Source organism: Nerophis lumbriciformis, linkage group LG20 (genome assembly GCF_033978685.3).
Source record: "Nerophis lumbriciformis linkage group LG20, RoL_Nlum_v2.1, whole genome shotgun sequence".
Classification (NCBI taxonomy): domain Eukaryota; kingdom Metazoa; phylum Chordata; class Actinopteri; order Syngnathiformes; family Syngnathidae; genus Nerophis; species Nerophis lumbriciformis.
This window is the reverse complement of record NC_084567.2, coordinates 23306306-23320809: the sequence shown is the minus strand read 5'-3', so window position 1 is coordinate 23320809 and position 14504 is coordinate 23306306. Positions and strand designations below refer to the sequence as shown.

Here is a 14504-nt window from a genome sequence, read left to right as displayed (position 1 = left end):
AACAACCGCAACACAATAGTGTGGACATGAAAACAAGATAAAGAGGACATAAATCCTTACACACGCACCAGGATAATGTTGAAAGCATAATAACTAGTGGGGACTTTCAGCTGTAAGGAAGGCGACACACACACACACACACACACACACAGACACACACACACACACACACACACACACACACACACACACACACACACACACACACACACACACACACACACACACACACACACACACACACACACAGACACACACACACACACAAGGAGAGAAACTCTGAATTTGATCACGGAGACATAAACTTGATGCCTAGGTGTTCAAGAATCTATCATGAAAATTGTGTCAATAGTAGGCATGCAATACAACATACTGTATACCAATTTCTTACACAGTACACATTCAGGTGTGTGACCTACTAAAGGTTTGTGTGTATTAAAACACGTAGAAACATGATAGCCCACGCAAATCTGATCTACTACTTGTGTGCAGAGGTTTGAGTCTTTTAAATGATCAAAATAGCGAGGGCCATTCATTGCGTGTCTGTCTTCATGTATATGCACAATATACTGTATGACATTTATCAGAACCCCCATAATACTTGGAGGAAGGGATGTAAATATAATAATTTAGTGCTTGCAATGTGGTTTATTGAGTCTGAAACTGCTTGCGGCTGCTGTTCATTATAAACACTTCTATACAAGAAGTCCTGCAGCGCGTTAACTTGTGCAAAGCTGGACAGCCAGTTCACATCTATATGTCTCCCAATAATCACACAAATGTGGTCTTTTCGGGCAATCACACAAATGTGGTCTTTTCGGGCAGCACGGCGGATCAGGGGTTAGTGTGTGTGCCTCTCAATACGAAGGTCCTGGGTTTGATCCCCTGGCTCGGGGTCTTTTCTGTGTGGAGTTTGCATGTTCTCCCCGTGACCGCGTGGGTTCCCTCTGGGCACTGCGGCTTTCCCCAACTCCAAAGACATGCACCTGGGGATAGGCTGATTGGCAACACTAAATTGGCCCTAGTGTGTGAATGTTGTTTATCTGTGTTGGACCTGCGATGAGGTGGCGACTTGTCCAGAGTGTACTCCGCCTTCCGCCTGAATGCAGGTGGGATAAGCTCCAGCACCCACCATGACCCCAAAAGGGATAAGCGGTAGAGGATGGATGAATGGATGTGATCTTTTTCTTGTATTTCAGTGAACTAAACATGGTAGGCTATAGGTAACTTAGCACACATGAGCACACAAGCTAAACATACATAAGTGTCCTTAATTGAAAGATATTGAAGTCCAAAACATTACATTTGTCAGTATGAATTTCTCTAGGAGATAAATAAAATATCCATCTATAAACAAGTACCAAAATATAAAGTTGCATATTACTTACAGATACAACGTCTCCAAGGCAGAAGCATATTAGAAAGCATTTAGTAACAAATTAGTCCGCATCATTCAACTTACTGTGTGATAAGCTTAACTTAATGAATTGTGGTAACTGGTTGTTGTCAATAAAACAATTACTGTCAGGATTGCTCCTGTCATCTTGGACTAATTAATGTTTTTTTCTGTGTTTAGGTTTGTTTTCAGTGCTCCTTTCCTCCTTTTGTTAGTATAGGACAGGAGTGTCAAACTAATTTTAGCTCAGGGGCCGCATAGGGGAAAATCTGTGCACGGACTATTAAAATCATGGCATTAAAACTAAAAAATAAAGACAACTTTAGATTGTTTTGTTTGTCTTACTTTGGCCAAAAATAGAACAAACACATTCTGAAAATATTACAATAAAAATATAGAAAAAAATAACGGCGGCGGTTAAGTTTAGATCCATGAAGGAAAGAAGAAAGTGAATGAATGTTTATAACTGAATACATTTACACATGCATAAACATTTTTTGGGTTTTGTATTTTTTTTTTTAATGATTTAAGTAACGTTTATGACAACCTTTTTCCAAAACACAATATAGAATGTGAGATATAACAGGATAATGCATACATTTATCATTTGTTTTCAAAACGGTAACAAAAAAGTGGGACCCCAAAAATTTACTGTGGGACCCCATTTTTATGACTTGATTATTTTTACATATTTTAAAGCAAATACGGAAAAATATATAATATAAAAGAAAAGAAAATGGTGATAGTGGAAGTTTGAATGCAATTGCTAGTTTTTAAAGTCTCTATTACCATGTGGAGTAAACTGCATGCAAACACCAATGTTTCTCCTTCCAAGGGCCCTGGACTTTTTGCAGCTTTAGAAGCTCAGAATGGGAAAAAAACGATGGGAGAATACACCCAGAGCCAGATTTGACAGAAAACACCCACATTTTAGGCTTGCTCCACGCATAGTGAGCTTCTAAATTGAAGCGATCAGAATAGATTTTATATTTTTTTTTGTAATTACTTTTATCATTTCATTACATATGGTGTACAGTGCATCCAAATTTCAGTGCAATATAATGTTTCACCTTTCAAGAGCGCTGGACTTATTCAAATTCAGAAGCAGGCAGGAGAAAAAGTCGATGGGAGAATATGCGGAAGGCCACATTAGAAAGGGAAAACCGACATTTGAGGTTTGTTCCACCCAAAGTGTGCATGTTGAATGAAGGTGCGCAGTAACAGACTTAAAGGGGAACTACACTTTTTTTTAAATGTTGCCTGTCGTTCAAAATTATTATAAAAGACATGACGATGGATGTTATTTTAATTTTTTTTTTGCAATCTAAATATTAAATAAAAGCGATCAAAGGTTTGCTTACAAAGGAGCCTATAGGAGCTGCGCAATTCCGCAAAAAAAGCCCTTATGATATATAATAACACATCCAATAAGGTTTTATTTACATGATGTAAGTATATTTGTAATGTAGTAATGGGTACATTTATAATAACATTTAATATTTACGTATTTTGATCATTTTAAGCATACGCGGCGCATTAATTTCAAAAACGAATCACGTTTGCTTCTTTTTTTCTTCATCACTGATTATTACTCACTGCAGACTTCATGAGAGCCAACAAATAATAAAACATTACTGTGCAACGTTTGCTGTCATTAGGATGCTGACTGCTGGGTTGTTCATATATTCCCATTTTGTGAAGAATGACTCATAATCCTCACGAGGAAAAGGGGTGGAGGGCGGGAGGGACCAGGCGTCTTTTCGTGTCGTCCTCGCCAGTTTCGGGTACTAAATGGCTGTCAAAGTGTACCAACTTGTCAGAATACCTACTCAGACGTCTTCTGTCCAGGCATGATTTATGATCTAGAACAAACCTGGGCATTCTGCGGCCCGCGGGCCACATCCGGCCCTTTGTGCGTCCCTGTCCGGCCCGCGTAAGGCCAATCATAAATTACAAAATAAATTTAAAAAAGTATCTATGCCGAGTGTACAATACATTGGTGCTGCTTTTGTTTTGAAAAACGTTATTTGTATTACTTCCGTGTGGACGTATGCGCGTGTGTGATTGTGAGTGAATGTGAACAGCAGCATTCACAAATTACAAAATGCATTTTAAAAAACCTCTATGTCGTGCGTGCACTACAGCTGTGCTGCTTTTATTTTGAAAAGTGTTATTTATAGAGGTGTAACCTGTGAGTGAGGGTGCACAGTGACAAGTGATGCCCAGTTACCACCGAGATGTCAGCTCACGCTAAAAAAAGAAAAGTTGATGACGAATGCCGTGTTTTCAACAAGACATGGACTGCCAAGTATTTATTTACAGAAATTAAAGGTAAAGCCGTGTGCTTAATTTGTGGTACACAGGTTGCTTTGTTTAAAGAATATAATTTGAATAGCCACTACACGACGAAGCACGAGGAAAAATAGCAGAATGTGTCTGATGAAGCGCGCGCAAGGGAGGCTGATGCGTTGATGGTAAAACTGCAAACCCAACAAAGACTTTTTGCCATATTTCACACCCCCAGATATGCAGCCGTCAGGACAAGTTTCGTAATTTCTCACAAAATCGCCAAAAAAGTAAAGCGTTTTCTGACGGAGAGTTTATTAAGGAGTGCTTATTGGACCCTGTTGCGCTGATATGCCTGGAGAAGAGGGGCGCATTTGAGAACGTGTCACTCTCCCGACTCACTGTAACGAGGCGGGTTGAGACCATCGCTGGAAACTTGGAGCTTCAGCTGAAGAACAGAACGGCCGACTTTGACTGTTTTTCGCTGGCTTTGGATGATAGCTGCGATGTACGTGACACCGCCCAGCTGCTCATCTCCTTACGTGGGATAACTGCAGACTTTCAAATCACGGAGGAGCTGGCAGCCATGCAGTCAATTAAAGGGACAATCACAGGTAATGACTTGTTCACATAGGTAAATGTGTGTTTGGACATGTTAGGACTGAAATGGGACAAGCTGGCAGGTGTGACAACAGATGGTTGTCCAAATCTGACGGGGAAAAATGTTGGACTTTTAAAGAGGATGCAGGATAAAGAGACAGAAATTAACCCTGTGCAGAAATGGACATTTTTGCATTGTATCATACATCAGGAAGTGTTGTGTAAGACAGTGTTAAAAATAAAACATCAAAAGCAATCGGCTTTTGTATTAAGTTAAGTTAGGTTAAATGAAATGATTATTATTATTAATTATTATTATTATTATTATTATTTATCTAACGGTATATCAAAAATAATACTGAGCAAAATGTAATTGAAATATTGTCGATGTGGCCCTCCAGCAGTGCTCTGGTTGCTCATGCGGACCACGGTAAAAAATAATTGCCCACCCCTGATCTAGGAATAAACTTACTGGGAGCAAGGACGCGAGAAAGCAGCAGACCACTCGATGATGTAAACATGTCTGTGTTAGCACATATAATAACAACATCACTAAAATATTCAAATCACGAAATGTAAATTGAGTAATGCTGGCGGTTTTTGAATGGTTATTTATTGGAATTTATGAGTGAAATGGAGGACCGGCCATTGGCTCCGCTGTAAGCGGACTTTTATTTACTTTTATTTACAATTTAGAATGCATAAAAAACAAGCATATGCGTCGTCATGTCTTTTATAATGATTGTGAATGATAGGCAAGCTCTTCTTCTGTTTTCTGCATGCTTGGTCCAAACAATTTAAAATCTTCACAATACAACAGTAATAAATTAATTGATTTCAACAAGCTGTGTTGCAATACATACGCGTGTTGCTTGGTTGGGAATCCATAGGAATCATCATTTTGCCCCGCGTTCCTCTCCTCGCAGCCATAGAACGTTCCAAAGTCGAAATAGCGCTGGACGCCTCATCACCATCCGCTCCTGAAATAATACAAACAACTTATTGAAATTTACTGAAAAGTGTTTTTAACACAACATTCTGGTTAAACTTAATTGATTCCTCACTAATAAATAGTTTTCCAAATCAGGCTTAGCTCCTGTATTAAATCAGTCCCTCCAGGAATGAGTGATTTTGCGATTGCGCCAATGTCATCAAATGTAACCAATCCCCGTGAATAATGTGCGGCCTTGCAACTTCGTCCATTGTCCGTAACTTTAATGCACATTTTGGGCAATTGGTGTCATTTTCGCCAATCAAATTTGTCTCTAAGCGGCGCTCTAGGGCACATGTCAACAGTCTAATCAAAATGTATATTTGTTTCTTGCATAGACAAAGCAGGGACAACAACATGTAACAATATATCAAATCTCTTTTGCTCAAACGACACAATTGATGTCTTCCTGCATAGCGCAGATCAAATTCCGGTTCCAATCTACGTCGCTAAGTCTTCTGGGTGATGTAGTATACAAACATTTAGCAACACACTGGTGTCCTCACCTCTTAGCTTACATGTATTTATATATGTATTGAGGATGTATTTATCCAGAGTAGGGATGTCCCGATCCGATATTTGGATCGGATCGGCTGCCGATATTTGCCAAAAATTGCGTATCGGCAAGGCATGGGAAAATGCCGATCCAGATCCAGTTTAAAAAAAAACTCCGGTCCGTGTTTTACAACGCACCTATTTAAATAATACATTCCACTTTTCTGCTGCTTCGTAATTTCCGTTCCGCATTTTCCAGCACACCTTCAACACATCCACAATTCTCACGCAGTTGCTTTTAGCTGCTGGCATTACACGACAGGCTCTTCTCACTCTTTCCTGTGTCTCCCTCTCACAGACAGCGAGCGCACCTTCTTACACACGTCACATACTGTCAAGACATACGTCACATACTGTCACGTCATATGTCACATACGTATACATCCTCTCCCAGCAGAGAGCGAGGTAGCGGCATGGCTAACGTTAGCTGTGATGCTAGCGCAGCCGCTAAGGTGCACATAGAATCATCATACTGCTGTGATTATATGCATCAAGTGTTCATTCAAGGCTAAGGCAAAATATGGAGATATATATTGTGTATCGCAATATGGCCTTAAAATATCGCAATATTAAAAAAAGGCCATATCGCCCAGCCCTAGTTCAATGATGCCATTTCTGTTTGTCATGTATAATTTTGTCTATTTTGTGTTTATCCTTGAATAAACAGGTCAGTTTCTTGTTACCAACCATTGTGTATTATTCAAACTCCCCTAATTCAGCTGGCTAGTTGTTATCAAGAGTACTAAAACCCTTTTCAACATGATTCTGACAACTAAGTAGGCTAAATAACTTTAAACTTTAATACATGCTCGGATAGGCCAGTATCGGTCAGTATCGGTATCGGTCAGTATCGGTATCGGATCGGAAGTGCAAAAACAATATCGGTATCGGATCGGAAGTGCAAAAACCTGGATCGGGACATCCCTAATCCAGAGTAAGACAATAAAGAGCAGAGTCTCATTTGCACTGCTGACTTAAAAAGAGGCAGCATTTACAGTACATTACAGAAATGTTGAAGTGTGTTAACAACAGTGTTGGGTTAGTTACTGAAAACCAGTAACTAGTTACGTTACTAGTTACTTTATTTCAAAAGTAACTCAGTTACTAACTCAGTTACTTAAACCAAAAAGTAATGCGTTACTGTGAAAAGTAACTATTTAGTTACTTATATATATTTTTTAATTTTTTTAAGGCCCCATTTAATGCCCTTTTAGCCTTCATTTTAGTACTGTTATTCCACTGGAGAATAATACAATCTGTTGATCAACTTGACATGCATTTGCATCACTGAACTCTGCTAAGCAATGTGGTCTACATACAACACACAAAGACAAAGATATGTTTTAAAGGGCCAATTTGTTTCAGACCAGAACAAATTGACAAAACTATTTTAAATAGCTGCAACTTAACATACATAAGTAACAAACAGCATAATAACAACATAGCTGTAAAACAAGAAAGGCACACACTACATACATAAAGCCTAACCAGGCGTTTTCTCAAGGAATTCTGAAATAAAATCATGTCTGAAGCCCAGAACACTACACATTTCCCCACTTAGTTTAGAGAAAAGGAAATATTAGCCTGGCCCACTAGTATCCCTCTTTAGGTTTGTGAACTTTATAGTCTAAACATTTAGAGTGATGTGATAATCAAACACTCTAAAAGTCTAAAATGAAAGAGTATATAAGAGAATTGACAGAGTGTGTGTACCTTCAGTGTGCAGTGCCTCATTAAAATCCAGCCGCTGTTGGACGTGGAGGTGAAGTGTGTGTCTCTTTACTAGCTTCGTCGAAGCATGTTGTTTTTGTCGCTGTTTCAGCATATTTGAAACTTACATTCAACTAAAATGTTCTTTTCTTTGTGGTCGATAAAAGAAACGTACTGAAAATATCTCCATTTTAAGAAACTCGGCTTCGGGGTTCGCCATGACGTCTTGATAGTAGACACAGACACGCCCCCTCCCACACACACACACTCACACACACACACACACGTACACACAGACAGCGCGCGGCGCGCCTCTTTTTTGTCGCCTATTCAGCAGCGCTGCAACACTCAGATCTTCTCAGTTTCTAGCCGATACTACATAAAAAATAACGCTAAATAACGCAGTAACACATCATGTAGTAACGGTAACGGAGTTACTGAATATAAAAAATAACGCGTTAGATTACTAGTTACCGCCGATAGTAACGGCGTTACTTTGTAACGCGTTAGTCCCAACACTGTATATATATACATATATATATATATATATATATATATATATATATATATATATATATATATATTTTTTTTTTTATATATATATATATATATATATATATATATTCCAGTACCTGAGTGGCTACTCTTGCTTCCCATCTGGCTCTCTGATTGGCTGTGGGCGACCTGGGGGAGGTCCTGGCAAGAATGGATGGGTGAAGTGTGTCCTGAAGGGGCCACACTTGGAGCTTTCTCAATATTCTTCATCTCCATCTCCTCATGATGGATCCAGAGGTCCGGAGGTCTCAGATCCTTCTGGCTACCCTTCCTCTTATTAGCACTGTGGCTTGCTCTCTTCCTGCAAAAAGTAGGAGAATAAATATCCAAGTGTATTAATACACTTCTCAAATTATTTTCAGCAAGTACCATCTCAGAAAAAAACTTGGCTCTCCAAGTACCACCATAATGACCAACATTAAAATACAGTAGCATAGTAGGCCTAAATATACATTAAAAACAAGAGGAGGTTTTATTTAACAAGTAAATTTAATATTATGGCCGTTGTAACATTATACACAGTTTGAACAGTAACACTGTGTTTGAATATACAAAAATAAAACACTGTACTTTAATCAATTGATTCTTTGGCGTACCACGAGATGGAGCCCGCGTACCTCGAGTGGTACACGTATCACAGTTTGAGAATCACTCCCCTAACACTCTGAAAAATGTTGAATATTCTACAAATCACATGGTCCACAGGACGTTGCATCAATTACATCCTCTGTAGGCCATGGAAAGAACAAAAGTAAGTTCACTCATTTATTTTTCTTTATATCATAATATTTATACCATCCAATTTCAACCAAAACTGTGTGTAGTGTGGACTTGAATTGATTGAATGTAATGAGTTTATTTCTGTCGTATAATCAACCATTTTGTGTGATCAATTTAACAGCACAGATTATACATAATAACAATCATTCACATACACACACAAAAAGAAAAAGAATGACCGAAAAAGAAATAGGCTGAAGCCAAGGCTATCCTATACATTCACTGAAAATAAGATTGCCTTGAACATCAATGTTTAAACCTTAAACCTTAACAAAGAACTACATGTCTTCAACTCATCACTGAGCTTGTTCCACCATTTAACTCCTAAAACTGAAATACATTTGTATTTTATATTTGTTCTTACTTTACATATTTAAAAAATCAATACCCCCGTAAATTATAGTTTTCTCCTCTTAATTTAAATAACCTAAGAATACAAGCTGGAAGGCTGTTGTTCTTTACTCGAAACACAATTTCCATTGTTTTTAAAAACACAATATCTGAACATTTTAACACATTAGAACTTATTAATAATGGATTGGTAGGTTCATAGTAGCACGCTTTGTGTATTATTCTAATTACCCTTTTTTGAAGTTTAATTATTGGGTCTATGTTTGTTTAGTTACTACCTAAATCATATTTTAATGTTGTTGAATTACTGTAATGTGCGTAGTAGATTTGGGCTCTTTGTGATGGACGATTCAATATACATCTTTACTTTTCTAAAACAATATATTTTAAACCTTTGATAAGATTCAGTACAGTGTACATATGATTCGATTATACGGTTAACATATTGTGATGTAAACATTCAATCCTTTTTACACCACAAAATAACAAAACAATTCCTGTTGTGCATACGCCAATCCGCCTAGCCCCAGATTAAAGTCTTTGGAGATAGGAGTAACTGGAGAGAATCCACACAGTCTCAGGGAGAAAATGCAAATTCCACACAGACAGAACCCTAGCAGGTGAATTGAACCTATGACTTTCTCACTTTGAGACACAAGTCTTAACCACTGCACTACTGTGCTTCCCCGTCACCAATGCTCGTATCTGCAAAATGCCTGTGTTTCTGAAACATAGTTTTTGTACAATCTTCCACTGGACAACTCACAACACAGCCTCAATGTCTGAAACCAAAATACAAGAAAATTAGTTAGCCAAAAGTGAACTAGGCTAACTAATGCTTTAACACGAATCCCTAAAACAATTACGGTATGCTGTAAATTAAAATGTACTATCTGCAAAACGTTTAATTAAGACAGAATAATACCGGAAATTTCAGACTAATTGCATGCTTGTGACATTGACACATTGTCATTTGTTTTCTACATATTATAACCATAGTATAGTATAACCATAGTAATTTAGGTTATCTACTGTTTCTTAGTTTGCAAGAATCCACTGCATTTACTACTGTGATAAACAATTGATTATTTGAGTACCTCAAAGGTCTTCCAGGACAAACTGAACAGTTGTAATCAATTTAATGCTCTGAGAACAGCGCCATAGCAATACATTCTGAAAAACTCCCTAGGTAGGGAACGGAAATGTAGGGCTAAAATCTAGTTTAAACAATGTTTCTGCTGACGTATGCAGCAATATTGTTTCATTTCCTGTTGTATTGTTATAAAACAACATAAATAATATTTGACTTGTTAATTTACTGTTAATAGCTAGTTATTTTCAGTTTATAACATGGTTCTGTCTACACTTCTGTTCAAATGTAATACACTTGTTCTTCTGTTGTTCCAATACTTTACATGGGTTTTGGTGATACTACACATTTGGATCCAAAAAGGCAGTGTTAGTCATACCAATACTGATACTTCAAATGTCTAACATTATTAGATTATAACATTTTTGATTACAATTATAATCAGACAAAGACACGAGATGCAGGTGTAACAATATCAATTTAATATTCAAATTATTAACTGTTGGTTCTATTTAAATCCTTTTGATTTTTGTCCTGAAGGGACTTATTTCCTGAGTTTGTAAACAAAAACGATAAAGACTTTGTGATATCGATATTGATCTAATCACTGTAGTATCGATCAATATAATCTTGGTATCATTACTATCTATGCCTGTTGGTCTGATGTATGTATTTATAATATTTTTATTAAACCAACTGAACACATTTACTGAATAAATGTTGGCTGACAAAAGAAATGTTGGCCTATTTAACAGATGTGATGTCGTTGGTGCTTTAAAGTGATGAGTTGACCCCACAAAGCAGAAGGGTTATTGTGGGGATGAAACATTACATTGACACCGACATGCTCAACACACATATTATAGTCTGCCTGGAGGCAAGTCTGAAAATATTCCTCTGTGAGCAGGAGCGGAGTCTGTCCGATACTGTATGTCCATCCATCATAAATGCAATTGGCCTAGATCATTATCGTTGAGAAGAACACAAATTGCGTGTGAAAGATGGAAGAGGTCACAGAGGTACAGTAGTACTCCCTCTTCGATACTCACTGAAACATTCTAATACAAGGAATACAAACAACACATCACAAGCTAGTACACACTATTAGATTTTTCCTTTACAGGCAATATCATGTGCCGGTAATATCTGGGCTACTAGTAAAAATATAAAAACAATTTAGTAACATTTGATCACTAGTAAGTCTAACAGCTAAAATTTTAACGAGTAACACAACTTTGAAAAACACAGGAAGAACAATATAAATAACATACGTATACAGTATATATACTGTATAAATATATAAATAATATAAATGATACATATATGTGATTAAAGCCTTGTAGAACAGTTTTAATTTGTCATTGAAAGCATGTTCTGAACAAAATTAATAGCTGCAGAAAGCAATCAGGGCGAGTCATCAACCATCTGCTGTGTTACGCTAATTTCACAAAGTTGAATTAAATTCTTACTTGCGCTGCTGGGCGGAGGAACGTCGGGTACAGATGAGGGCCAAGATGACCACCACGACCACGGTGATGGCTCCCACGGAAACCACGATGATGACCAGCAGGTTGCTGTTCTTCTGGGGGGTGGCGCTGCCGTGCGGAGGATGCATTTGACCAACGGGAGACTCTGAAATGGAAACAAAAAAGTATCCTTGAGCATGCTGTGAACATTGGTTGCATCACTATTATCAACACACATTTTAGTTATATGCCTTGCTGATGTAGTGGTGCTGCTGCCTTTTGTGCAGACAAGCCAGGTTCACTTCCAATACCCAACTGTTGGAGGTGTCCAGTACTGCCTGTAAGCCTTGATACAAAACTATTTGTTTTTCATTATCTGGATTGTTTTTTGAAGTAACCATCAAAGTACTCATGTACACCTTGTACATGCCCACTAAAATGCTATACTGTAAAAAAAAAAAAAAAAAGTAATACAAATATTTATTACTGTAAAATTCAAGTTGGACTCCTATTCCCCATTTACAGTAACACACTGTAAAACAACCATAGTCGATTTTACTGTAAAAAAAAGTTACCAGAATTTTACTGTTAAAACCAAAGTGGTAATTTTTTTCCCATCACAACAACCACAATTTTACAGTAAAAAAAATAAAACCTGGCAGCTCAGTGGGCAGAATTTTACTGTAAAAATAAATGTAGTACCGTTTTTCCATTTAAAGTAATGCAAAAACGACGGCCGTAAATTTTACAGTAAATAACTGGCAGCTCAGCTATCAGTTGTTAAAAAAATGAACGTTGTACCGTTTTTCCATTTACAGTAATGAACAAAACAATTACCTTAAATTTTCAGGTAAAAAATTGTAAGCTCAGTTTGCGAAATTTTACTGTAAAAGTAAATATAGAAACATTTATCCATTTACAGTTTTTCAATGTATAATCCTCCGTAACTTTTACATTGAAATTCTGGCAACTGAGCTGTAAGTTCTTTTTATTGTAAAATCAAAAGTCATTTTTATTTTTTTACAGCGTATTTATTTTGAATATGTCTTTTTCGAGCAGAAATGGCCCTTTACGCGCAGGGTTTAAGAGGTCAAGGAGGTGATAGTGTCAATGACAGGTTTCTCACTTGACACAGAGAGCAGAACAAGAACACAACAACGGAAACTAGTGAGACGAATGAAAGTGTGTTAAAAGAGCTAGAGACTGTCAGCAGAAACAGAAAGCATGAACGGGGTCAAATAGTGTGACAATGGAATGAAAAGCTGAAATGATGAAGGACAAAAAGAAGGGTTGAGTAGAAGAGAAAATAGAAAATGAGTCTGACAGAGAGAGAGGAGCTTTCTTACTTATTTCACCTCCTCACTGCTTTCTCACGTCACTTGTCTCTCTCAATGAAAAGCCCAATCCATCACGTCTTACAGCTGAAGCAAGGGGAATTCACCGCAACGTCGTCTTTGTACAACCATTTCATCATGTTTTAACAGCTTGCGTTTTTCATTGCATTCCACATAGAAGTAGTAATATATAGGGGTGTAACTATACATGTAAAGTTGTCCTTGGTAAATGTCCGTAGTAAATGAATTCAAATCAGCGCATAGAGTCGCATGTTATGCAATTGAATCAAATTAACAACGAGAGATGGTTGGCTGGACATGAAGACAATGGAAAAGACATCTCTGCCAAAAATCCCAACTTTGTATTAATAGCTGGACAAATATCCATCCATCTATCCATCTTCTTCCGCTTATCCGAGGTCAGGTCGCGGGGGCAGCAGCCTAAGCAGGGAAGCCCAGACTTCCCTCTCCCCAACCACTTGGTCCAGCTCCTCCCGGGGGATCCCGAGGCGTTCCCAGGCCAGCGGGGAGACATAGTCTTCCCAACGTGTCCTGGGTCTTCCCCGTGGCCTCTTACCGGTCGGACGTGCCCTAAACACCTCCCTAGGGAGGCGTTCGGGTGGCATCCTGACCAAATGCCCGAACCACCTCATCTGGCTCCTCTCGATGTGGAGGAGCAGCGGCTTTACTTTGAGCTCCTCCCGGATGGCAGAGCTTCTCACCCTATCTCTAAGGGCTAAGGGAGAACCCCGCCACCCAGCGGAGGAAACTCATTTCGACCAGTGGGACCCATGATCTTGTCCTTTCGGTCATATCCAAAAGCTCAAGACCATAGGTGAGGATGGGAACATAGATCGACCAGTAAATTGAGAGCTTTGCCTCCCGGTTCAGCTCCTTCTTCACCACAACGGATCGATACAGCGTCCGCATTACTGAAGACGCCACACCGATCCGCCTGTCGATCTCACGATCCACTCTTCCCTCACTCGTGAACAAGACTTCGAGGTACTTGAACTCCTCCACATGAGGCAGGGTCTCCTCCCCAACCCGGAGATGGCACTCCACCCTTTTCCGGGCGAGAACCATGGACTCGGACTTGGAGGTGCTGATTCTCATCCCAGTCGCTTCACACTCGGCTGCGAACCGATCCAGTGAGAGCTGAAGATCCTGGCCAGATGAAGCCATCAGGACCACATCATCTGCAAAAAGCAGAGACCTAATCCTGCAGCCACCAAACCGGATCCCCTCAACGCCCTGACTGCGCCTAATAATTATGTCCATAAATGTTATGAACAGAATCAATGACAAAGGGCACCCTTGGCGGAGTTTAACCCTCACTGGAAACAGGTCCGACTTACTGCACTGATCATACAGGGGGCAGACCGCCACA

At 38.8% G+C, this 14504-nt stretch overlaps 1 protein-coding gene across 4 annotated transcripts in view; it reads right to left on the bottom strand.

Moving 5' to 3' along the window:
* The window catches only part of dcc (DCC netrin 1 receptor), a 706325-nt gene that overhangs the window by 119265 nt on the left and 572556 nt on the right, over window positions 1-14504 (bottom strand). For all 4 annotated transcript variants that reach the window (XM_061980597.1, XM_061980596.1, XM_061980599.1 and 1 more), the window contains 3 exons: window positions 11784-11946; window positions 8171-8394; window positions 5146-5262 (listed from right to left, as the gene is read on the bottom strand). In XM_061980597.1, the coding sequence (XP_061836581.1) occupies window positions 5146-5262; window positions 8171-8394; window positions 11784-11946 (504 nt within the window). The remainder of the gene's footprint in view (window positions 1-5145; window positions 5263-8170; window positions 8395-11783; window positions 11947-14504) is intronic.